Genomic DNA, 25,196 nt, shown 5'->3' with positions numbered 1-25,196 from the left:
CAGCAAGGCATCAGGGTGTTTCTGTAACCTCGCCAGCAGTATGCTGTGAAGCTTTCGAATTTTTGTTAGTCCTGTTGGATGAAGTGTTATCTCAGTACTTTTAATTGCTCCTTTATTATTCTGAATATATTTGAGCCATATTTTTCTTTTTTTTTTCTGTAGTTTAATTGGTCAATTTTTTTTTTTTCTTTCCTTCTGAATTTTGGGTGGTAGTTAAGAAGGACTTTCCCATGTCTAGGTTGTAAAGGAATTCATACATGTTGTCTTCTGGTACTTGTTTGGTTTCATTTTCCAAGTTTGGCTCTCTGACTCATTTGGAGTTACTCAGGTGTATGGTGTGAGGTTTGGATCAAGTTTTATCTTTTTTCAAATGGCAATCCGTTGTCTCAACATCACTTATTAAATAAAAAGTCCACCTTTTCTTCTTCAGAGAAGGAAGGGAGAGGAGTCCCTGGTTTTTCAAAAAGAAAAAAAAGTTCACAAAGTTAGCATTCTGATGTGTGAGCCAAGTTTGTTGTTGTTGTTGTTTTTGTTTTTTAGTGTCAATTTTATTGCCAAAAGGCTGAAGGAATGATGCTTGACCCAGAGACACAGCTGGGCTCCCTAATATAATTGAATATACCCCCAAGTTATAGGCCCTTACTTCCAGGAGCAGAACCTGGTCCAGCACATTGGCTGCGTGGAGAGAACAGGCCCTAAAAGAGCAGCACTGGGTCTGCAGGAGCTGCTGGGTCATTTAGAGTTCAGAGAGGGGCTGGGGTCCAAGGCCACTGACTTTGCGCCTGCCAGCGTCCCACAGAGATGAAAACGCATGGCCTCTGTGTTTGTTCTTCCTTTTAATTGTGGGTGGGATGGTGGGTGGGTGGGTGTAGGAGGGGCTGTAGGGGCTTACGCAAGTAGGGGGCAGTCCTGCTCCCAGGAGGTGAAGGGCTTTTGGACGCGTGTAGGGGTGAGATTTGTCACAAGCACTGGGGTTGTTCCTGGCACGGACTTTGGGGAAAGGGCCAGGGATGGTAAATGACCCGCCGTGTAGGGGAAGTTGCCTACAGGGGAGCATCACATTCAGAATGTCAAGAGCGTCCCCATTGCAAAACAGACACTGAAGAGAACATGTTTGGAAACATGTAGTTTAAAAACCGTCTCCCACGTTCTAGGAAACGTTCAAAGAGCTTCTGAAAACATCCGGGTATCACGGTGGGTGGGATGTAGGGCCTGCCCTTTCCAGTCTTCTGTATGAGGACATCCGCCTACCACCTGGGGCTGGGAGGCTGCTCCTGGGCCCCCGCCCAGCACTCGCACAGGGGCTCCTCCAGTTTCCTTTAAGAAGGAGAGAGGGGTGTTATCTGTGCTGGCACACTCATGTTTGAAGCGGACACTCGAAAATTGTTAATAACTAGTTTAACAGTTACAAATTTTTTTCTTTTGGGGAATGTATATGTGGTAATTTTATTATCCCATTTAGAAGATTACAAGGTGAGATAATGTATGTGAAACTCCTGGTTCGATATCTGGCACATGGTAAGCACTCAGTTACTATTAGTCATAACGTGAACTTGTTGTTATAACAACTGTTAATTAACCTTTGTGTGTATTTTCAGAGAGCGATTGCTTACCTTTTTCCCAGTGGTTTGTTTGAGAAGCGAGCCCGGCCAGTAATGAAGGTAGTTATCTTCATTAATAATTTTACAAATTTCACTTAGGTTTATATGTTACAGCAATTACCTGATGCATTTTTAATTTATTTTACAGCATCCTGAAGAGATTTTTCCAAAACAAAGAGGTAAGTTTGTTCAAGAATAAAACAGATAGTTCTTTCTTTCCTACAGTGCTATGTTACGTATCAGCAGTCACTCAGGTGTTACGGAGATGCCCTCCTAGGTCATGGTAGTCGTGAAATAAGTCAGGAGTACTTTATAACTAATAATGAATGGAGTTTACGAACTTTCTTTTTAATTAAATAATATTAAAATTAGATCAGGTTAGAGTTTATGCCTATACTAATGTCAGTTTATTTGCATTCTAATATGCCTTTTTGAAGAAGAGCTGGGTGCAGATCTGCTGGAGACAAATTCAACTTTTTTTAATATGAAAATTTAAAATTTTTCTTCAATTTGTAAGCATATTTTCACTGAATATAGATTCCCTCCCCCCTTTTTTGACTTTTATTACTTTATTGATGTGATTCTGTTGTCTCTTGCCTTGCGTTGTTCCTGATGAGCAGTTAGCCAACATTCTTAGCTGGTCCCCTGTTTTCTCTGGTTTCTTTTAAGATTTTTCTCTTTATCTTTTTTTTTTTTAATCAATTTATTTATTAATTTATTTATTTTTGGGTGTGTTGGGTCTTCATTTCTGTGCGAGGGCTTTCTCTAGTTGCGGCGAGTGGGGGCCACTCTTCATCGCGGTGCGCGGGCCTCTCACTGTCGCGGCCTCTCTTGTTGCGGAGCACAGGCTCCAGATGCGCAGGCTCAGTAGTTGTGGCCCACGGGCCCAGTTGCTCTGCGGCATGTGGGATCTTCCCAGACCAGGGCTCGAACCCGTGTCCCCTGCATTGGCAGGCAGATTCTCAACCACTGAGCCACCAGGGAAGCCCAAGATTTTTCTCTTTATCTTTTAAATGTGTAAACTAAAATCTTGAGAACGTAGGACAAGCTTTAAGGTCACCAGAAAATAACATATTTACTATTTTCTAATTTACGTTAGAAGCTTCTTGGATAAGCTGGGGGTGGGGGGGGGGCATTGTCAGTTACTTTAAAAAGTATTAAAGCCAGAAATCATTTCTTTAAAACACTCAAATATAAATTTATATTCATCAGTCTTTTGCTGTAGCCCTAGAGGGTTTTTCTTTGAGGACGTATCTGTTCCTCCTCGTTTCTTTTGCGTGCCTCTGCCCCTGAGATGCAGCATCAGAGATTTTTAGTTTTGATTTCCTTACAGTGGAGTGAAGAACTTAAACTTCCTAAGGAATCTGAGTGCAGAATATTTTTATATTTCTACCGATTTTCCCCCGACTACACAGAAGTTGAACAGACTTTTTTTTTTTAGTAACTTGCCTTTGAATCTTTCTAAAGCATTCAACTTAGTTTTGATACAAGCATCAACTGTCTTTTCTGTTTCCACCCATGTTTCATCTGTTTATGGAATACTTGATTCATGTAATTACAGAAATAAGTACAATTCTAATAAACAGGTTTGGAAATAAACACAGTTGACTCTTAGTAGGTGTGTAACTCAACAGCGAAAATGTGTGGATACATTGGAGGGTCGCCTGCTGGCCACAGATGCTCAGTTTACAGGCAGCATTAGGGTGTTTCAGAGCTGATAAATAGAGATTGGTGAGAGAGCAGATATTTTTATTAAAAATGTATTCGTTTTGCATTGATGTTTTTGCTGAGTCACCTTTGTTCAAAGCTAGGCATTCTGTCATTTTTCTCTACTTCTCTTTACATGATAATTTTTATTTTGAATCTTGTTATAAGTGTTTTGAATCTTTTAATAAATATATTCTGTCTTTTATATTTTCTGAATTCTTAGATGTGGTTGATAATAAACTATGACATCAATTCAATTAATAGCTTCTGGGAAGATAACAGATGAAGGCTATATTAAAAGTACACATCAAATTTAAAGATGCAGCTCAGTTTCCTAGAAATAAAACTATGCACAAGGCACAGTAACTTACACTTAGTGGCTTTTCTGTAAATGTTTGTAATGATAGTGATTTTTTTCCCCTTTTTTTAGTGGGGAAAAAAAAAATCACTTTTCGCCCCCCCATTTTTCAACCTCTCAGTCTCCTCACTTATGTCTCTTCCTCTCTTTGTTCTGTGTATCTCTACTAGTTGCATCTCTTCTTGGATATCTGCCCCTCTGAGACTGGTTCTTTCTTTCAGATCATACCAGCTTCTGAATATTAGAAAGTTGTTACTACTATCAGCTGGAATGTAAAAACTGAAATGTCCGTGTGTCCCTGCAGAATGCCTGTGTGTTATTTTGGAAATATGTCAGTGTTGATAGGATTTTCTTACATTTCATTTAAGTATATTTAACTGTATTTAAACAGTATGCCTTTAGAATGAGCAGAGTACTTTTTGCCATCTACCTACCAATTTTGCTGTACTTTGTGAATAGGACAAATTGATTTTTTATGTTAAAAAAATCAGTGAACTTTAGATTTGAATAGATTATGGCACTTGTAATGTGCCACCACTTCCCTTATTAAAAGATGGAAGCTTCCAGATTGAGTTAGCATAAAAAAGCTGCTCTACTTTTTAAAGTAAGTGATAAAAATATTGGGAAAAACAAAGATGTGTACCCGGTTGATGACAGAAGCAAGGAGTAGCACCTAATGCCAGACAGAATGGAATTCAGGGAGGTTCGGGAATGGTTCAGTGAGACAAGAATGTTAATCTATATTGATAAAACCTAATATCCATTAAGTGGATTTGAAGACCATGAACCTTTTTGCACCAAGCATTTAGCATTGAAATGTTTAAAGCAAAAACTGTTAACTAAGGCTGTAAAGAATTTGAATAACACAGCATGATTTTGTAGTTACAGATACAAGTACAAAGAATACATTTTCTATGCAGATGCCAATGGAATATTAATAGAATATGATGTAATAGGTTGTAGAGAAAACCTAACAAATTATAAAAATAGAAATTTTGTAGATTAGATATTCTGAATTAAAATCGATAGAACCATAAAGCTTTTGGGTTAAAGAGAAATCAAAATTGAGATTTTAGACTATTTAGAAGTATATGACAGTTCATATTAAACCCTATGGGATACAGACAGTGTTTTATGGAGCGGGAAACCTATATTTATTAGTTATTAAGAAAGACTAGAAATAAATGAACTGTTCAGTATTCAGTTCAAGAAGGCAGAAAAAGAATGAAATGGATGAATGAAGTAAAGATTTTTAAAAGAAGGGGTAGGACAATAAAACCAACTAACTCTTTGAAAAAGCCAGTGGAATTGATCAAATTCTAGCAAGTCTGGTTAATGGAAAAAGAGAAAACATAAGAGGACAACGTTAATAATTTTACATAATAATATTCAGAGGATTTTTTTTTTCAGAAGATATTTAAAAGTGTAAGATTGTTATGGGTAACTTGATTCTTATTAATCTGAAAAATATCCTAAATAATATAGTAACTAGTATTTATTAAAACTTAGAGCAGGCCAGGCACAGTTCTCAGTGCTTTGCATGCATTAACTCATGATCTTCGCAGCAGTTTTCGTAAGTAGATAATATTGTTTGCCCCATTTTTCAGATGTGTGGGGTAAACTTAGCCAGGGCACATAGCTGGGAAGTGGCCGAGGCAGAGGACGTAGGTGGGCCCAGGCAGTCGTGGGTCCAGAGTGTTGCTCAAACCCCACTCACACAGTTTAAAGAAAAACAGTTCCCAAAATTGTCTTAATTAGGAAATGCTGGTTAGACTAAAAGCTGGAGAAGAAGTCAAAGGTAATCAAAGACCTAACCAAAGAGGCACACAGCCCAGAAAGTTTTGTCGGTGAGGTCTGTCATACCTTGAAAAAGTTTGTAACTTTTATATTATTTGAACTGCTGCAGAACAGAAGAAGGATAACATAAACTTCTAAGCTCACCTTAAAGAAACCTACACTCTATTCTTACTAAATTAAATGATAGCAAACCAAATACAGCATTATATTAAGAGAATACGATCTCTGCCCCCCACACCCCAGGAATATAAGGGTGGTTTACCATTAGGAATTTATTAATGTAGTCCTCTGTGTTAACTGAGTCAGGGAAAAAATATTTCCGAAGATGAATAAGAAGTTATTTAACAAAATTCAGCATTTATTTTTTGGTAAAAACTCTTAAACTAGAAATAGAAAGAAATTTTCTTAGTTTGAGAAAGACTATCATGAGAAACAGAAACACATCAGATTAAAAAACATATCGTTGGATTCCTTTACATTAAGTTCAGGAATAAGGCAAGTATGCCTACACTTGCCTCTGGTACTCATTGTTATTTTGAAAGTCTTAACCAGTATGATTAAAAAAGGCAAAGAAATTAGGAATAAATCACTTAATATGCACAGGTGTTATGAGTGCCCACTTAGAAAATACAAAACTATAAACTAAAAACTATATATAAGCATTACAGTAGAATATCATTGTTTGGATATCTGTATACTGGAAACATTCAAACAGTGGATTGTTCTGAAATTTGTTAAAATGATACTCTTTTATAAAAACATGCCAGAGTATAGGTGAAGCTGAAATGCTAGTCATGCAGAGATCCTGTGAGCCTCCTGCCAGCTGATGACAGCATGGTGGCCAAATCCACGCAAAGAAATCAGTGTGGCATGGAGTGTACTGATGACCTAAGTAACGTGGTGGTCTCCTCGGTTACAAACAAATTGTGAACTTTCTCTGCCTTTATGTATCTTGGTGGACAAGAACCATTTTAAAAACACTGAATTTCAGCTGTACAAATATATACCTACATGCACGCATACGTACTTGTGGGTTTTAACATCTTCTGTGCACTTCTTGCTCGTCTTTGTTTTAGTTTTAAGCCTACAATTAGCTTATTAAATGCTGTCCATAACTCCTTTTGCTAAGGTCTCCCTGGTCATCTCTTGGTTGAATGGAGTTCATTTTCTAGTAGATTCTTCAAAAAGGGCTCATAGGTATAAATTCCCTGAGTTCTTATGTTTTTAAAATTGTTTTTTTATAGCCTTGATACTTGAAGGACCGCTTGGCTGGAGGGGAGAATCTTTGGTTCATACTTTCTTTTCTTGAGTTTCTTGAAAATGCTGCTCCTTCGTTGCCTTGCCTTGTCTGTAGTTTCTGAGAAGTTTCGTGCCAGTCTAGTTATCTTTCCCCCTGGTGATCCTAAGGATTCTTAATCTAAAGTTATCTAGTAGCTTTATGAAAATATGGCATCGAGTTGATTATTGAGGGTTAGATTACAGTGGTGACAGTGAGCTCTTTAAATAGGTAGGTTCAAGTCTTTACATCCAGAAATAGTTTTTTTTAAGTTATGAATATTCTGTTCCACTTTTTGTTTTTGTTCCTTGGGACTCCAATTATATAAATGTTATTCCTTCCTTGATCGTCTTCCAAGTCAATCACCATCTCTCTGACTCTTAACTTCTTTATGTCATTTTCATTGTTTTGGTTGTTTCCCTACTTTTTTTTTAATGTCCTTTATTGTGTTTTTAGGCTGTTCTTTTTTGGGTTACTTATAAGTTAGTCTACATTTCTGATTCTTTTAACTTTTTCTGTTTCTCCCCTGAATTTAATCACGTTGTTTCATTTCTTTGAGCTTTTTGTCCATTTGTTCTCAGTTTTGAACTTTTGATTCAGAGTGTTCTCCAGAAACTCCAGAGGGTTACTTGAAGATATTTAATTCAGTTTGGAGTGTTGCATTTCAGTTTCCTTCTGTTCTGCCATTGGTTTTGGTGAGGATGAATTTTCATCAGCGGTACATTTGGATTATTCTCATTTTCTGTTTTAAATTTGTGGCAACCTTAAAGAAAAATTGGTGGAAACATGCTTCTGCATTTCTGTGGACAGAAATCTCCTATTTCTTAATCCACTTAATGGAATATTAAAAAATAGATTGTATCCAGAAGATGACAGAGTTGGGTCAAGACTTAAAAGTACGTTATGATTTTGGAATTAAGAGATTGAAACTCTAGAATAGAATCAGATAAAGTGGCCAGTTGAAAGATAATCATACAACTATCAGTATTTTTAAATAACAAATATTATGCCCTTAAGTCACAAACAAAGAGGACAAAGATCAATAAATTTTCTATTTCAAAATGTAAAACTTCTCCCTGAAAAAAAAAGATACAGTAAATTTAAAAAACAAGCAACAGACTGGAGAAAATTTGAAACACAATAGAGGTCTAATGTCTGGAATAAATTATTGTTAAAATTAACAAGGAAAACAGCCTCATAGAAAAATGGGCAAAAGGGAAAGAAGGTAATTCATAAATCAAGAAAATAAAAGTAGCCAGTAAACATTGGAAAATGTCACATCAGAAATAATGTCTGTCAAATAAGGATAAGAGATCATTATCACTCATCAGACTGGAAATTGCAAATAGCCTGTGTCAGCAAAAAATTAGAAACAATTTAAATGTTCATCAGTAGGGTAGCTAGATGAACTGTTGGAGAATCACACTATGGAATAGTATGATACTTACACAAGAAGTAGACAATGTGAATAGGCCTATACCTATTAAAGAAACTGAATCTATAATTAATAACCTAGAAGAGTTGGGTTTCACCATAGCTTTTTAGATAAAACACCGAAGTCATGATCCATGAAAGAAAGAGTTGATAAGCTGGATTTCATTAAAATTAAAATTTTCTGCTCTGTGGAAGACGTGGTCAAGAAAATGAAAAGACAAGCCACAGGATGGTAGAAAAATACTTGGAAAAGACATATCTGATAAAGGACTGTTATCCAAAATATACAAAGAACTCTTAGAAGTCAACAATAAGAAAACAACCACCTGATTTAAAAATGAGCCAAAGACTTTAACAGACACATCACCAGAGAACATACGCAGATGAAAAATAAGCATTTGAAAAGATGCTCCATGGAAATACAAATTAAAGCAGCAATGAGATACCACTACACACCTATTAGAATGGCCAGAATCCGGAACTCTGACAACAGCAAATGCTGGTGGGGATGTGGAGCAACAGGAGCCCCTCTTCCTTACCGATAGGGGTACAGGAGAATGGCACAGCCGCTCTGGAGGATGGTCTGGTGATTTCTTACACAACGAAGCCTACTCTTTCCGTATCATCCAGCAGTTTGGTATTTGCTTCTTGGCATTTACCCAGGTAAGTTGAAAACATGTCCACACAAAAACCTGCACGGAGTTGTTTATAGCAGCTTTATTCAGAATTGCCAAAATGAAAGTAACCAAGATGTCCTTCAGTTGGTGAATGCATGATTAAACTGTGGTCCATCCAGACAATGGAGTGTTGTTGAGCACTAAAAAGAAGGGTGCTATCACACCTTGAAAAGGCATGGAGGAAACTTAAATGCATATTACTAAGTGAAGGAAGCCAACCTGAAAAGGCTACACACTGCATGATCCCAATTCTGTGACATTCTGGAAAAGGCAGAACTATGGAACTGGTGAAAAGGTCAGTGGTTGCCAGGGGTCGTGGGGGAGGGAGGAAGGAATAGGCAGAGCTCAGGCTTTTTAGAGCAGTGGATAAATGTCATTATACATCTGTACAAACACATACAGTGCCCACAGGAGTGAGCCCTAATGTAAACTGTGGACTTTGGGTGATTATGATGTGTCAGTGTAGGATCATCTGGTGGGGATGTTGATAATGGGGGTGGTAGAGGTATGTGGGAAATCTCTGCACCTTCCTCTCAATTTTGCTGTGAACCTAAAACTGCTCTAAAAAAAAATAAAGTCTATTAAAAAAAAAAGTGTATTGTGTAATTAAAGTTGATTTTATAGAAAACAGATAACTGAGGGGACAGTATCAAGAGCAACAGAAACTAAAATGCAAATGAAACTCCAAAAGTATGTAAGGGATTTATATAGAAAATCGTAAAACTTAAAGATCATAAGTGTTAATCTGAATAGCTGGAAAAAAGATTTCACTTTCATGTAAGGAAAGATAATATTGCAGAGTTGCTACTTTAAAAATTATTAATAAATTTAATGTAATTTCAAAGTCCTGGTAGGACTCTTGGAAAAAAACTTTCAAAGTTTATTTTGAAAGAGTAAATGTACAAGAAGCAGCGAGAAGTTTTTAAAAGAAGAGTAATGAAGGAAGTTACCCTACCAAGTATCAAAATGCAGCAAAAAACTGATTTTAATTAAATGGTGGTAATGGTGCAAACAGACAGACTAGTGGACCAGATTATTCACAATCAGCATATGTTTGTTTTTGCCATATTTTGTGAATTCTAAGACACAGCTTTTCAAATTTTAACACTTTTACCAAACAGGATTCATTTTACAATTGATGTAAACTATACTGCATACCATTTGCTTTTTTTCTTTCTTTCTTTGTATAAGATATGTGATGGAGCATCTTAAAATCTGTGACATCTTAGATTGAATGAAATTATATACACACACGTATATACACACACGCACGTAAATGCATATTATAAAATCATGTACACACATGGAATGAGACCCAACTCCAAAATCCCTCCAAGCTTTTCAGTAGAGTCTTATCTGCAACCATGATATTTGTCTTTCTTGATCACTCTCTACTTTCACAATATACTGAAAATTGCATAGTAGAGTTATAAATACTGGAAAATATACAAGATTCCATGAAGTCTTTGAAAGTGGTGTTGGAGAACCATTTAATTCATCAGTAAGCCATTGGCAAATAAGAATGTGTTTTTATTTTTCAAGCCAAGCACTGTATCTAGACATTTTTCACCATTTGTTATGAAATTTTGGTCTTCATTTTAAATGTATGCACTTAAAGTGTTCTGTGTGTAATCCAGTTACCCCAGAAGAGGAAGATACCCTACATATTGTACAGGTGACGTTTTAAAAGAAAAGAGTGTATTATTCAAAAAACTGTAATGGAGTAATAACTCTCTTTGTTGGACAAAATAATGCATGTTTGGATTTCTGCCTCACAGACATAAATTTCAGATCGATTAAATTTATGATCATGAAAACGTACAAAAATTCCAGAAGCAAATATGGGAAAATAGTTTTTAGAAAGCCCAAAGTCTTAAAGCAGGTTTTCTCAGTGGGGGTGATATTGCCCCCAAGGGGGTGTAAATTGGTTCGCAGGAGGTGAAAAAATCTTAGCTATTACAATGTTTGTGGCCCTTTGGAGGGCCACAGTATACATCAGCGGATATGCAGCGTATCTGCGGTATTAAGATTTCATGGGGAGGCAGGCAATTAGGGAGAAAAGTGTCTGAAAAGGTGCCTTAGTAGGAATGATAATGAAGAAACAGTTGAGAAGCACTGCCGTAGAGGAAAAGTGACAGAGTCTACTGTACACAAACACTTCAGACGTCTTGATTATGAAAGACGCCACAAACAAAATTTAAAGGCAAGTGACAGACTGGGAGAAAAGAGTTTACAACTCATGTAATAGAGGAGTGCAGTCTTCGTGTTTGGAGTTCTCGCACGTTGTTAACAGAGAAACAGCTCAGTACAGATACGGGAAGAGGACATGAAGCTGGTGTTTGCTTTATTTACTGCAGGAGCTCCGTTTCCCAGTTTGTTGGGTGGTTGTTAGATGTGAACGACCATCTGTATTTCAGAAGGAATTACACATAACATCTTTGCGGGGCCCCTTCTGTTTTAAATGTTTCAAACTCTTGGAGGTATCTCACCACAGAGTTGAAACAAATAACGGGGCACGGAAAAATCCATTTTGTTTTTTTCTTTCTTATAGTATTCCTGTCTCTAATTTCCTAACTGTATTACATAATTGACTTTATCAGTTTTCCTTTTTAAGAACATGGGAGTGCGTTGTATTTACAGCCAAATTTTTTTGTTCTACCAAGATGACTTTGGTATTTTGTGTGTTTATTTAAAACATACTACAGAAATTCTCATGGTGAAATATTTAGGAATGTTTTATCAAATATAAACGTTGCTTTGTATTAATGGGTATGAAATATTAAATATCCTAAATATTTACATGTTAAACCTGCCAAACTAAATTCTAAATATTAATGCTATTTTGTTATTTTAAAAGTTAATCAGAATTAAAAATGTGTCTTCTTGCAGAATTATGAATTGCAATTAAATACAAGCTATTTGGTCTCTGTATATTTTTATTTTTGTTTATTTGTTTTTATTAGCAATCCAGTGGGGAGAAGATGGCCGCCCATTTCATTTTCTCTTTTATACTGGCAAACAGTCATATTATTCATTAATGCATGTAAGTATATTACATTTATGGTAAATAATATGAACTGTAAGCTAAGTAACTAATGATAGCAGAGATTTCCCTCAGCTTCATAATTTACCTAGTGTGTTTCATAATGGACAAAAAATAAGACTTCCAGAGGCAAGACAGTATCTTGAAAGGCTTTAGATTTTATTAATTCATTTTTGCTAAAGGTAAGCATTAGAGAATTTATGTCAGAATGGCTTGTCCTTAAAATGCTTTTACTTCCAAACTGAGGTCATATTGGGAGATAGATGCTCAGCTCAGTATCAATGCATGGGTGTGCGTCAAGGTGGGACCTGAATCAAGAAAGGGGCTGTCAGGGCGATGGGGCGCTCACGTTGGGGGTGAGGCAAGTCCTTCTCTCTACCCTTTAGTTATTCCTATACGATTTTTGCTTTTCATAGGTCAGTGTAGTGTCTGAGTCTAGAATTTGGGCTCAGAAGGCCTAGGAAGTGCTTTTATTACTTGTTGCCTTCCAGCTGCGTGTGCGTGTACTGGGGACAGGTCTTATCTCCTTGCAGAGCCGTGAGTTGGTTGATGGTGCGCACACTGGGGAGTCCCCTGCAGTTACCGTGACAAAAGCCCGGATGCTAATACCCAGTTTGAAACAACAGAACCCACTTTATTTTTAGAACATGGTGTCGAGTTTTGTTTTATTCATACACGAGTTTTACAAGTCACAGAAGTTGTCCCTGGGCCTTCCCATCCACAGTCAGCTCTCGGGGGGCTCGGCTCGCAAGCACACGTGCACTCTGTCGAGCTGGCTGGTGTTTATTTGTGCTCCGCAAACCCAGAGGACAAAGTCCCCGCTTGTCAGGTACATTCATTTCTCGGGGGAAAAAAAGAAAACCTTCTTTTCACTTCTTGTTGACCTTGGGCAAATGAGCTTCTTGCCCTGGCAGAAATGAAATGAATGATGGATGCGGAGAGTGTCTTTGCTGAGTGATGGAGCTGGGCTTCTGCTCTCCGCCCAGGCTCTGCGCACAGCCTGAGGCTGCCCGGGGACCCCTGCTGCTCATTTAAATAGGTATGTCAAATCTGCCTCACGACGCCGCTGGTTTGATCTGTGGTAATATTTGTGAAGGCTCCATATGGACTCGGGCCCCCTGCAGTGCTGAGAAATAATGTACAACGCTTCATGGTGCAGACGCAAATTTCCCCTGAAAAGGGATGCAGCGCTGCGTTTTAGCTGTCGGAGGGGATGATGGAGCGGGCGCGCTAGGCCTGTCAGCTTGTTACACGGATGGGTTGCACGCAGCGAAGCTGTGGAAAATCTGTGCCTTTTAACTTTTCTGCTTAATCACGGTCGTAGCATTGCCTTTAGACTGTATGCTACACTAACTCTCTGCCTGCCTTCTGCCTTCCATCCCAAGTTTCACGGAAAAAAGTAAAGCATGCGCGTCTTGTAGAGGAGCCTTATCAAACAGCTGTCATCTGACAAGCCATTTGCATCTGTTTTGGCTGAAACTGAGCAACCCAAGGGCAAGATACTTTGTTACATTTCATCATAATGAAGAATTTACACATTGTATAAGAGGCCTAAGTTTATTTATGAGTTTTAAAAGGGATTGCTCAAGAAATTGGTCGGTTTCTCAGTGGATAAAATTCTACCCCACTCTTGACTAGAATGTCAAATTACATCCAGTTTATAAACAGTCTTTTTGCGTCATATAGTTGCCTTGCATATTATAGGAGAGTTCTTTGGGCTTCTATGTGTTAGTTAAATTCAGTAATTTAGGTCTGTCCATTTGTTGCATAGTTTGACCCCCCGAACACTGTGGGTTTGGTATTTGTTTTATTGTTCATCGGAACAGTTTACACATGTAAATTACAGATATTTTGGTTTAACTTGAGCATGTTAATTCAGGTAATTAATAAACCCTTGTATTTTCAAAAATGCATCTTACGGGACTTTAAAGTAATTACATGTACGGAAAAAGGATAAATGTTTTCCTAAATATATACCAATCGCTTGAGCCTCATGTGTGGCAGGTGTTATTACTCACAGCTGTGGTCATTGCCTGGCTGGTGCAGGTCAGCGTCACGCTAGGTGCTGTTTGTTACTCTGAAATAGCATGTGACTGAATATTCACTGTTCAGCGCACAAGAGTGGTTTCTAGTGAATCAGGGATCGCATATAAAATAAGACGGTAGAACTTGAAACTGCTCCCCATGTTGGCTCCCTCCGTGGTTCTTCCCTCTCTTGGTGGGGGGAGGGGTCCGTTCCATTCTGTGGGAGGGTGATCCCCCCCGCCACCATGCCACTGCAGCAAGGGAACCAGCCCCGCAAAGACTGTGGCAGGTGGGCGGGAAGTGAATCATTGTTGCTGCCGTTGCTTTTTGTTGATGCAGTTTCTTCCCATGTGAGGGGGTGAAAGACACTAAGGCAAACTCTGTTTTCCATGTCCTGGACCGGCTGTGATTGTGTGAGCTGTGGCCGTCATGGCCATGCTTTTTGTGAGAAAAGCACAGCTCTCAGCATGTTTGCAGTTCTGCCCGGAGGCCTTTGTGATGTCCCTTAGCCTTTATCTTCGGTAATAACATCAATGCTGCTTTTTAGCACTTGGTCACTGCTTGCGTGTTAAAGTTGTGTGTTACATTATAGCAGCAAATAAAAGGCGGGCCTGATGCAGCTTCCGGTTAAGGGTAATGTGCAATGCTTAAGTGAGCACTGTTTCCAGTTAACCTGTAGTTAGTCCATCCAGGTTTTTTTGTGGAGAAGTTGGGAGGATTTTGAGGGAGGAGGAGGATGAGAAGAAAGAAGCGGTTCATTGTTCCCGCCGAACAATGAACCGAACAAGCTGATGGGAAAGCGCAAGGTGAAGGGAAACGCGCCGGTCCACGGGGCTGGGGTCGCAGACTCTGAGTGTGTAACATTCTAAGGGCTCATCATCAGGTTGGCTGGAATTGCCACCTTCCTGTGGCCTCAACCATACACCTGTCTTCAGGTTCCTGGGAAGGTCAATAAAAATCATTTATTTTACAAAATAGCAAATAGGGTGTACATATGTAATGAACGAAGTATGAAACAGTACTAACAAGTAAATTCTTAAACAGTGAAAGGTAGTTTAAGAAGAAATAAGGGCTGTACGGGGTTTCTCAAAGGATCGTTGAGGACTGAGGGGGCTCCGGGCTGGAAGGCCCTGCTCATCCGTCTTTTTTACCCCAAATGGATGACTTTCCATCTCCTTAACAGCCCTGTAACCAGTGGAACTTGTGTGCTTCTCAGACATGATTTAGAGTTTCCGCGTAGCGTTTCAGGAGCAGAAAGAAGAAAGAGTAAAAGGAATTTCCAGAAACAACTGAACTGAAATGTGAAGGAGAGGGAAGACTTTTTAGAGGGTGTGTGCGTCTGAAGTGGAGCAGGTGCTGTACCAGAGGAGAGCTGAGCTGCGTGTCCTGGGGTGGGGGAGGAGACCTGCCTGCGCAGCTAAGGGCTAGGCCGGTGGCTGTGCCCTTGGGTCCCAGCTGCCCCAGGCACCCCTGCCCGCCACAGCTGGAGCTGCCCAGGCGACCGGGCGGGGCGGGCAGGCAGAGGGGCTGCCTTCATGAACAGGGCGGTCGCAACCTGGGCAGTTGTGCAGGTCCTTTAATCCTAAGACAGATGTTAATTCCCGTTCACTCCTCCTGTCAACACCTAGGTTTCTGAATATCTTGAAACGCACTAAAAGTGAGTTGAAAATTGTTTTAAACTCATTGTGGGAGGTGATTATTTGACTCTGAAGTGGGAATCCTTTTGTAAAATATGATTCATTAAGACAGGGCATGGCTGTAATATAGCCTTTCCCAAAGTGCTTTCTGAGGAACCCTGGTTATAAAAGCTTCAAGAAAGGGTCTCTGAAATTAAGCTCATTTGGGAATGCTGCATATTGTATATAGCACTGGGAAACTAATAAGGAGACACTTAGCGTGATAAAAGCTCCGTGACGCCCTTCAGTAGAGAAACACTGCTGCTCAAACGTGTTGGATCACGGAACTGTTTCTACCCAAAACACCTTTTAACATCCCGTGAAACCAGAGCTTGGGAAAAGCTGTATAAAACATTGGAGACACTGTAAGTTGTCAGAAACATTAAGCTTCTATTGACATTTTACATCAGCTCACCTACCCCAACGTTTAAGATAAGGCTCTGCATGTCTAAAAACTATACTGGGAATTTAGCATCTTATAGAAACCTCATTTATATTTTAGGACTAGTTTTACAGTAAACATTGGAGTATTTTCAGAGTGTTTCTATAAATTGAAGGAATTATACGGCCACAGATGAAATTTTTACCCTAAAAAGTATAAAATTAAGGAATAAGTAGATCATTATGTACTTAAACTATTCTGCTGAATTGGGGGGAAAAGTTTAAAATATGAAAAAGTACAAAGTAATTCTAATCCTAATAATGTGTGTATAAACAGGATTCATTTGCCTGGCTTATTTAGAAATTCTCCAGTTTATTTTAAGCGACTTAAACCTTCCGTGTTCACGCAGTAGCCCAGGGAGGGGTCTGAGGCCTCACTGTATGGAGGTTCCGGAGTCAACAAGCAGAAGTTCCGGAGGCTTCGTATCACAGGATTCTCTGCGTCCTCCTTGTCCCCTGGTGGTGAATACTGAAAACTTTTGAAGCAGTGCTCTTTAAAAATGGAATTAAAGTAGTGACCCTTCCCACAGTGAGGTATTGTGAAATAACTACGACTGTGTAAAGTGCTTCTTTTTAGAAAGCTACAGACCTGTGCTGACATGTGTCTGGGTGCTGTTTTAAGTTCTTTCTTGACAGCAGGAGTTAATTCAGTAACTAATTCAGCAACGAACTGCTGTTCTAGAAGTATCTTTAATATACATTTTCCTCATATTGATATATGAATAATTACCATTGTGTATCTTGTATGTTCTAAGTGTAACAGTTGGGAAAATTAATTTTTGAAAACTGATTCAACTTATTGCCTCTGTTGATTTTAATCAGATTACTTCTTTTATAATTGCAAAATTGTTTTTATAATATATGATGGAGCTTTCAGTAGTAAAAATATATGGTATCTGAGTCACAACCACTTCTATGTAATTACTCCCGGGTGCGTACTTTCCCAGAGTACTTGTCTAACATGACCTATATGTGAGATTATTTCCTTTTTTTATGTTGAGTAGCATTACACGAAGTATACGCTGTATAGCATAATGTATTTACAAAGTGATAGCTAGGGTCTACCATAGAAGTATGTCACTTGGAGCTTCAGGTAAATAGCATGATAAAAACCATGATAAATGAATTATATGTATATTTATTCCAGTTGGTTTTGTATATGCCAGTAGCCAAAAAATTGAGAAGATTGTTATTTAGAAAATTTATTTTCTGTGATTTTTTTTTTCAACAAACATATTTTAAGTCGCTTACTTTTTCTGTATTGAACTAGTATCTAAGACGATCATTACAGTTAGTTATTACATATTTTGTATATCAAAATACAGTTGACTTTTTCTATACCACCGTCCTAAGAAATGTTGTTTGTTTACCCTTCCTAAAATTGGAATTTCAGCACGGTTAATACAACCAAAGCAGGATTTGGTAGAGACTGAAGATGATACTGCTCGTGCTCTTGGGAGAGTTCAGTTAAAGCATTTCTCTCCTGTACCCTGAGCATCTGGTATTTCCAAATTAGGCACCTTCTAAATTCGATTCATACATTATGGAAATCTGATGACATGAGGGGTGGATAGGCTTGCTTTGATTTTATGAAATATTAATCATAGCTATGATTAATGATTCAGCATTTCACATCTGGGTTATTCCTGTCATATTTGAAAATTATACTGTTAAATACAGTATATAAACTTAGTGTAGGTGGGGTCATGCTAATTCTCTAGGGTCCCTTAAAAATTAAGTGGAAATTTAACAATATACCAGAAGCTAGCACTGATAATCTGTGATGTTGACAGTTCCTGGCGTATTTTATACCCTCAAGGATTTTTTGATGTAAATTAGTGCACCTCTCTTCAGGGAGTTGAAGCTATAGAATGTACTTCCCAGAGGACTGTTGTCTCTGACTAACCAAGATAGAATCTCAGGAGTGGTTTTACTATCTAGAAAAGAAAGGAAAAATAGAAATAGTGCACCAGTAAAACTGTTTTCGATTATTTGACTCCTGAATGCCATACCTCACCCCTGTATCGTTTCTTGACCACTGCTGTAGGCCAGGCAGTATGCTAAGTGCTTTGCATGTATTCTCCTGTGTAAAGAAGTGTATGAGGGGCTTAAGGAGCGTTATATAACTTGATGAGTTACAACCATCAAAGCATGTGCCATAAATGAATAGAACTTACCATGTTCGAAATTTGACGTGTACTCTTCATGGATGGTTTTCTCATATTCCACATTTTTTCTGGTGATGTTACTTACACTATTTATGCATTATTATGGAGCTAAATATAACACTGGAAGGTAGTAGCAGAGTGCAAGAAAGTTTTAAGAAAAATATGGACTTAAAAATTGCTCAGAATCACTGGAAAATGATGACAAATTTAGCACCCCAAATTTTGACTTGAAACTTCACCTATGAAGCAGATCAATTATTTTTGTTTTAGTTGCCTTGGTTATTCCAGAAAATTAAATAAACCCTTATAACCAGGTAGGGTGTCTAACTACTGTTGTTGGTGTTCTCTTGGATTCATATTTTTAAGGTAGATTCGAAAGATACAACATCTCTGACTAAGGACTCTCAGAATCTCAGGGCTCTGGAGCAGCCCAGCATGGAGACGTGGAGACTGATGCCATTCTGCTCCCACAGACCCCAGCGGGAGCAGGCTTCCGGGGGCGGGGCGGGCGGTGCAGATGGACAGCGAGATGCTGCTTGCACACGTCTGTCCCCTTCATGCAAGGCGGGGAGGATTCATTTTGTGGGGTTTTTTATTCTCCCTCTGTTTTACCTGTTCAGAGCACTTCAGAATTGCTTTCTAGAAATAGGTACATAGAAATGTTTCTGATACACTATTCAGTTGGGCTTACAACTCACTATCTTAGCCTTTAAATATGAATTTCAGGTACCCTAACTACAGTCAAATGCGGCTTACCAGTTCTCGGGAGACAAGTTGTATGGTTTTAAGTTGCATAGCAGGGACACGTTCTGTATGTGGATGGCTCCTATTAGTTCTTGCTTTCTTCAGAGTGGACAGTTTGTTTTGAATTGTCAGATACATTTTTCTGCTGCTACAGGTGATGGATTTATACTTTGAGTATAGTTGTAGAGATAGTTACTCTTAATCTGTGCCCTAAAATTGAATTAACCTCATTTGTCCCCAGAGTTCCAGTGTTTAGATCCAAACTTCAGGGTGCGTTACTTGGGGGCATCGTTCAGACAGATCACTGGGCCCCCCTCCCAAGAGGTTCCTCTTGGGAACGTCTGGGTTGGGGCCTGAGAATTTACATTTCTAACCTAGTGCTTGGGCTAGATGCTGCTGCTGTCTGCTTCTGCTGGGAGCTTAGCTTTAGAATCACTGAACTATTGATAGCGATTGTTTCACTCTGTCGGAGATGCTCGGCCCAGTTTTACTGTTTCTAAGTGCTGCTGCTTTTCTTATTCTTTTCTAAGTTATCAGTCCTACTACCCTTACTGAAAACAAACAAAACAAAACAAAACACACTCTTACGAGTCTCCCGACTACAGGAAATGAACTTATCCTTTTCTCACCAAGAAGTCCTGGCCCATGGAGCATAATCTCAGCTTTTCTCATCTATATTTATGAAACTCAAAGGCTCAGTCTTTACATCCTTTTTCCAACCCCCCTCCCTCCCTCCCTCCCTTCCTACATTCTTTTTCCCCTTGAGAGAAATGGATTCCTGAAAAGAGGTTGCAGAATGAAGATAGTCAAATGCAGGCACCGGTAAATACAAAGGGAGTAGCAGAGGGGCACGTGTAGTCTTAGAGCAGACTCTTCATCAGCAGCATTTTGATATAATATGACGCTCTAATCAGCACCCACAAGAGGTTGTCCCCAAAACTGGAAATGATGAAGACTGTTTTAAATATGGATAGACATCTCTATGAGTAACAAGTTGTGTCTTCTGAGATTGGCTGATGGTGTTGGACGGTGTCATGATTAAGCAAGAAAAAATGTTTATATCATCTCTAGCTCATCCTTTGAAAACGTCTGTCCCTTAGGTATTAGTATGGTAGGTTATGTGTACATTATAAATGAATACACAGAGATTGGATTTGAGTCCTCAAGTTTGCTCAGTCAAAAAAATTGGGAGACAGTTCCTTTATTCTGCTTATTGTAAACTCATTTCCTGGAAATCGTATTTCATTGATAACCGTTATTGCCAGATTAGTGCTTACAAAATGGTAAATTTTCTCCTACTTGCATTATGATTTAACAGGTGACATACATTCACAGACTTTGTTAGAAAGTAAATCAATAGAAATCAAATAATGAAAAATAAATATTAATAGAAAACTTTTTAAGATACAGACTACATGGTAAAGACATCTTATATAAATGTTAAAATTTTTTACTGGTAATTCTCTAAGTTTAAATGCATATTGCTATATAAATTATGATTTTTTTTAAGGAAAAGTTTTGGTTCTCTTTGTGGAACTCTTAAGGAAAATAAATAGCTTATAACTTTATTTTGTTTTTACTAACCTCACTGAGTTGTAAACCTTCTATAGAGTTTTTTAAAAATCATTTGAAGTTAAGTGTGTTACTATGTATGATACTAAATTCTCATTGAAATTACTCCACCATTCTTTAGTTTGAATGAGAAATAGCATTGTTAAAAAACATTTTCAGTAATCCTTGCTGTGCAGCTGTGACTTGAGGAGGGCGCTTCTGAGATGAGGTGCTCAGGGGAGACCTAAAGGGAGGTAATGGTGCGCCGTCTCTCTTGGTTTAATGTATGTGTGTGTTATTTGCCACAGGGAGCATACGGAAAGCTACTAGATGTAGAAAACCGTCAAGACCAGCTGCGAGCCAAAGGTCTGTTTTCAGAAAAAACTAAAGCCAAGTAAGTTCTTTTTTGCATTAAAATATATGAGAAAATTAACTAAAAACATACCACTTATCATTGGTGTTTTTTAGGCATACCTAAAAGCCTAAAAATTTGTTCATTATTTCAGCATTAATCATTAAAATTCCAAATAATAGGTGATTTCTTTTTTGTTTGGGAGGATGTAAATATTAAGGTTATTATTTTTATATTACTTCATTCTAGATTTGTATGTTAAGTGGCACTTACTGTATTTGAATATTATTTCTTTAGAATTTTTGTGTATGTAACTGTGCATTTATATGCCCGTATATATACATATATGTGTGTGTGTGTATTTTGTATTTGAAGGTTTGTGCTTCCATTTAGCAAACAGTGATAGATTAGATCCATCGACCTGACCAACCAGTTTTAAATTTGGGGCTGGTTATTCACATATTTCTTCCTATGCAAAAGACAACAAGTTTCTGAATATACCTAGTTTTAGTTGTAAATACTACCCCTAGCCTTTTATTTGGATCTCATTACTACTTTAGTCCATTGACAGATTAACTCTGTGTCCGTAACATACCCTTTAAAGTAAATTATGAAAAGCAAGCACAGTTTTAATTTTTGAGAAACCTAGTGACTTGAATATCATCAAATGGGTTCCCCAATGCCATGTCTAACTCTGCGAATGGAACATTTGCTAGACTGGGTATCTTTTCTAAAGTAGATTGAGGAAATGAAATAATGTGTCTCAAAAATCATTTACTTGGATGAAATTTTACGCTATATAATACAAAAATGTGTTTCCCAATCAAGAATCGCTACTACTTGTGGGATCTTTTGTGATATAACTCATTGCATGGTTAATTTAAAAGAGAATATAATGTGATATTTTAACAGAGACCCGATTGGCAGCAGATGGCTGATTAAGGAGGAACTGGAAGAAATGTTAGTGGAAAAACTGTCAGATCAAGATGTGAGTAATTAATCTTTTTAATTTAAGGGGACCTGTGCCGTAGGATTGTAGACAGTTGCTGTATTTAGGATCCTAATAGTAACGTTCCTCAGAGGCAGGTGTTGGTAAGACGGTTTTCCTTTTAAAACACGTGGAGCTGATTTCTGCCCTGGGAGGGCCAGGAAGGTGGCGTGCCTGGTCCCCAGACCCTCCTCCACAGGTGCGCTTGCATCCTCTGCCCCTTGTTCAGGGGAGCATGGCAGCTGTCATTTTTCACCTACTTCAGTAAAGCGGGTGCTAATTTTACAAGCTAATGATAAGTGTAAGGGGTTGTTACAGGTTAAGTAGAAAAGAAATGAAGCGCATGGTTACTTTCCTGGCTTACCAATGCAGTATCCACATGGCCAGTATGTTTCCTCTTGGAATCGGCAAAACCACCTGTATCAGAATCACCTGGAATGCTGGTTACAAAATGCAGTTCCCAAGGTTCAGACCTCACGCAGAATTTCCATGGGTGTCACCCAGGAATTCACAGTTTCAGCAGGCTCCCCCAGTGAATGTTAAAGCCTATGGGGCTTCCCTGGTGGCACAGTGGCTGAGAATCTGCCTGCCAATGCAGGGGACACGGGTTCGAGCCCTGGTCTGGGAAGATCCCACATGCCGTGGAGCAGCTAGGCCCGTGAGCCACAATTACTGAGCCTGCGCGTCTGGAGCCTGTGCTCCGCAACAAGAGAGGCCGCGACAGTGAGAGGCCCGCGCACCGCGATGAAGAGTGGCCCCCGCTTGCCACAACTAGAGAAAGCCCTCGCACAGAAACGAAGACCCAACACAGCCAAAAATAAATAAACAAATTAAAAAAAAAAAGCCTATGAATGTGGTGACCCCTGCTTTAGGTCTTAGTCTGATTCTTTTTTTGCTCAATGTTCTAATATATGCCAGTATTATCACAGGAAGTTTGATGTTTTAAATGTGTTGATGTTCTAAATTTAGATTATTTCTGGAAGAGGGGAGTATAGAAAAATTTCACAAATTGTTCCAAGAAAGGTTTTTTCCTTCCATGGCAGTGAGTAACATTGTTAGTACCTTGCTGCCATGTAGATTTCAAGTCATATGCTTAAATTGCTCTTTTCTTCATTTAACATATTGTAGAAATTAATGTTTTGGAAAAGTTGCATTTTGCTTAACTAAGGTGTCAGGCATTTGGTGAGTTGAAGATCTGAAATTAATTTCTAATATCCTAACTGCCAAGTCAGTATCACTGCACTTGGATCCAACTGAAAAACCTCTCTTTGCTTCTTCATTGAATGAATCATTTCAGTGTTTCCTGTTTTCTGGCTGCTTTGATTTTTATAATACAGGTTTGTTTGTTTTCATTTTGAAAACATCCCAAGGACTTTGTTATAGGTGTGCAGCTATGAAAACGAAACAACCAAATATGTAGGTATCTTTGTACTTTGGGCAGCTGGATGTTGGAAGAAATCCTGAAGCTGATGGCTGGTGTCAAGATGAGGAAGGCAAGGGTAGTCAGTGATGTCTTGAACCGTGATCCCAGTTCATAAGCAAGGCTGTGTCATACCTGTAGTTGCCTCCTTGTGTGTTCGAGGGTATTACAGCCGGTGCAGAGGAACTGAGAACAGCTGAGGAAGGACAGGCCTGTGAATGAAGGTGATGGAGCTTTACCAGGCTGGGTACCGCAGGTGGCTAGTAGTTCACTCTTCCTCAGACAGTTGCCTTCTCTAGTATTGTTACATCACAGGAGGCAATACTTGAAGCAGCCCTTTTAATCTTACTTGTGAGATTTTTATATATTTCAAATTATTAATGGCAGATTTTCACTGTAAAGGCAGTGGTAACAAAGATGAGTATGATTTTTAGGGTTGGCAAAACATAAATAAGGTTATCAAAAACTGGGTTTCACTCTCCATGCTAAGGATCTCAAGTATCAGTTGTTTCCTTCTGCATAAACACTTTAGAGTGATTACTCTGGCTTCTAATTTTAAGGGGTTAATACCAAGTTGTTTACTTTCTAATCACATGTTCAAGAACTATTAAAAAAAATGCACTGAGTAGCAAGGGTAATTTATTTCAAGAGGTTGCCCTTTAAGTCAAGTATCTCTTGAATTTTTAAATAGCTTGATTGTTCGGTTTTAAAGGAAATCATAAACATTAAAGTAACACAGCTTGAACAGCTAAAGATACATTTGCCAAATGTATTATGAAATGTAGTTTAAGAGGTACGTTTTCTCAAAATCAGGCTCTTCCCGTTTTACTGTACAAAACTTGCTGGAAATTATTTATGAAGCGCCTCTTGATACAGTTCTAATAAAAGAGTAGAAATTATACTTAAAGATCATCTAAATATTTTTTTGAAAATGAACTTAAATTTCACCTTCATGTAATCCTGATACAGAGAAATGGATTTTTCTTTGAATGATAAATCTCTTTGTTTCTCGAAAGCAAAGATTGAGCACTAAAGGTACACAGGGAAAGTGCTGCATCTGTGCGCTGTTTTAAAAGCAGCATGAAGTTGCGGAAGTGTCATCCTGTCAAAATTCATCAAGAAAAGCAACATTGGAAAGATCAAGTATATAAAAATAGAAAAAATTTAGCAAATGCAATTACACTTGCATCTCCTAATGAATTTTTATTGTCTGCAGTACGCACAGTTCATTCGGCTGCTGGAAAGGTTATCGGCGTTGCCGTGTGACGAGGCTGAAGAAGAATTTGTGGGCAGGTTCCGCAGGAGTGTAACCATTCAATCGAAAAAACAGCTGATTGAGCCTGTGCAGTATGACGAGAAGGGTATGGCCTTCAGCACAGGCCGAGGTAACGCACCCGTGGAGAGAGAACACCCCCCCCCCCCCCCCCCCGCCCCACCAAGGATTGGGAAATTGCCGGATGTTTATTTGCTCTTGCCCTTTGGTGTTCATTTTGTTTGTTTATTTTTGCTGCCGCTACGCTGGATTTCCGAATATTAAGGTCCTGTTGACGTTTTTAAAAACTGAACTTTATAATGTTGCAAGAAAAAAATGTGGACACATACCTACACAATAATATTAACACTTTGTATTTTCACATTTTCAACTGGTAGAAACAACAAAATGTAGGTTTGTTATAAAGGTTAAGGTTTCTAAATAAAGGTTTCTTATATTAAATGAAAATTTTCGGTGAACCTGCACGTCAGATGCTAAAACTACAAAATGTTAAAACTTTAGGTCCTCGACTCACATCTTCCTTGTAGGTGTACAGAGACATTTGACATGGTGTAACTTTAAAGAATTGAGTTATTAAATGATATGTCTGCAACTTTAAAAAATTTTACATCATTCCTTTATCATTTTCAGTTAATGTTTTCAAAGAAGTGTGACCTTTCCTAAGG

The 25,196-nt window shown here is 38.4% G+C and overlaps 1 protein-coding gene across 1 annotated transcript in view; it reads left to right on the top strand.

Moving 5' to 3' along the window:
* Positions 1-25,196, top strand: part of MRPS9 (mitochondrial ribosomal protein S9) — a 47,703-nt gene that overhangs the window by 15,021 nt on the left and 7,486 nt on the right. Inside the window, exons 3-8 of the mRNA XM_082357464.1 lie at positions 1,599-1,661; positions 1,750-1,780; positions 11,814-11,893; positions 20,807-20,892; positions 21,763-21,838; positions 24,475-24,643. Of these exons, the coding sequence (XP_082213590.1) occupies positions 1,599-1,661; positions 1,750-1,780; positions 11,814-11,893; positions 20,807-20,892; positions 21,763-21,838; positions 24,475-24,643 (505 nt within the window). The remainder of the gene's footprint in view (positions 1-1,598; positions 1,662-1,749; positions 1,781-11,813; positions 11,894-20,806; positions 20,893-21,762; positions 21,839-24,474; positions 24,644-25,196) is intronic.

This window comes from Balaenoptera borealis, assembly GCF_965194805.1.
Source record: "Balaenoptera borealis genome assembly, chromosome: 15".
Classification (NCBI taxonomy): domain Eukaryota; kingdom Metazoa; phylum Chordata; class Mammalia; order Artiodactyla; family Balaenopteridae; genus Balaenoptera; species Balaenoptera borealis.
This window is presented reverse-complemented; position numbering and strand designations above follow the sequence as displayed.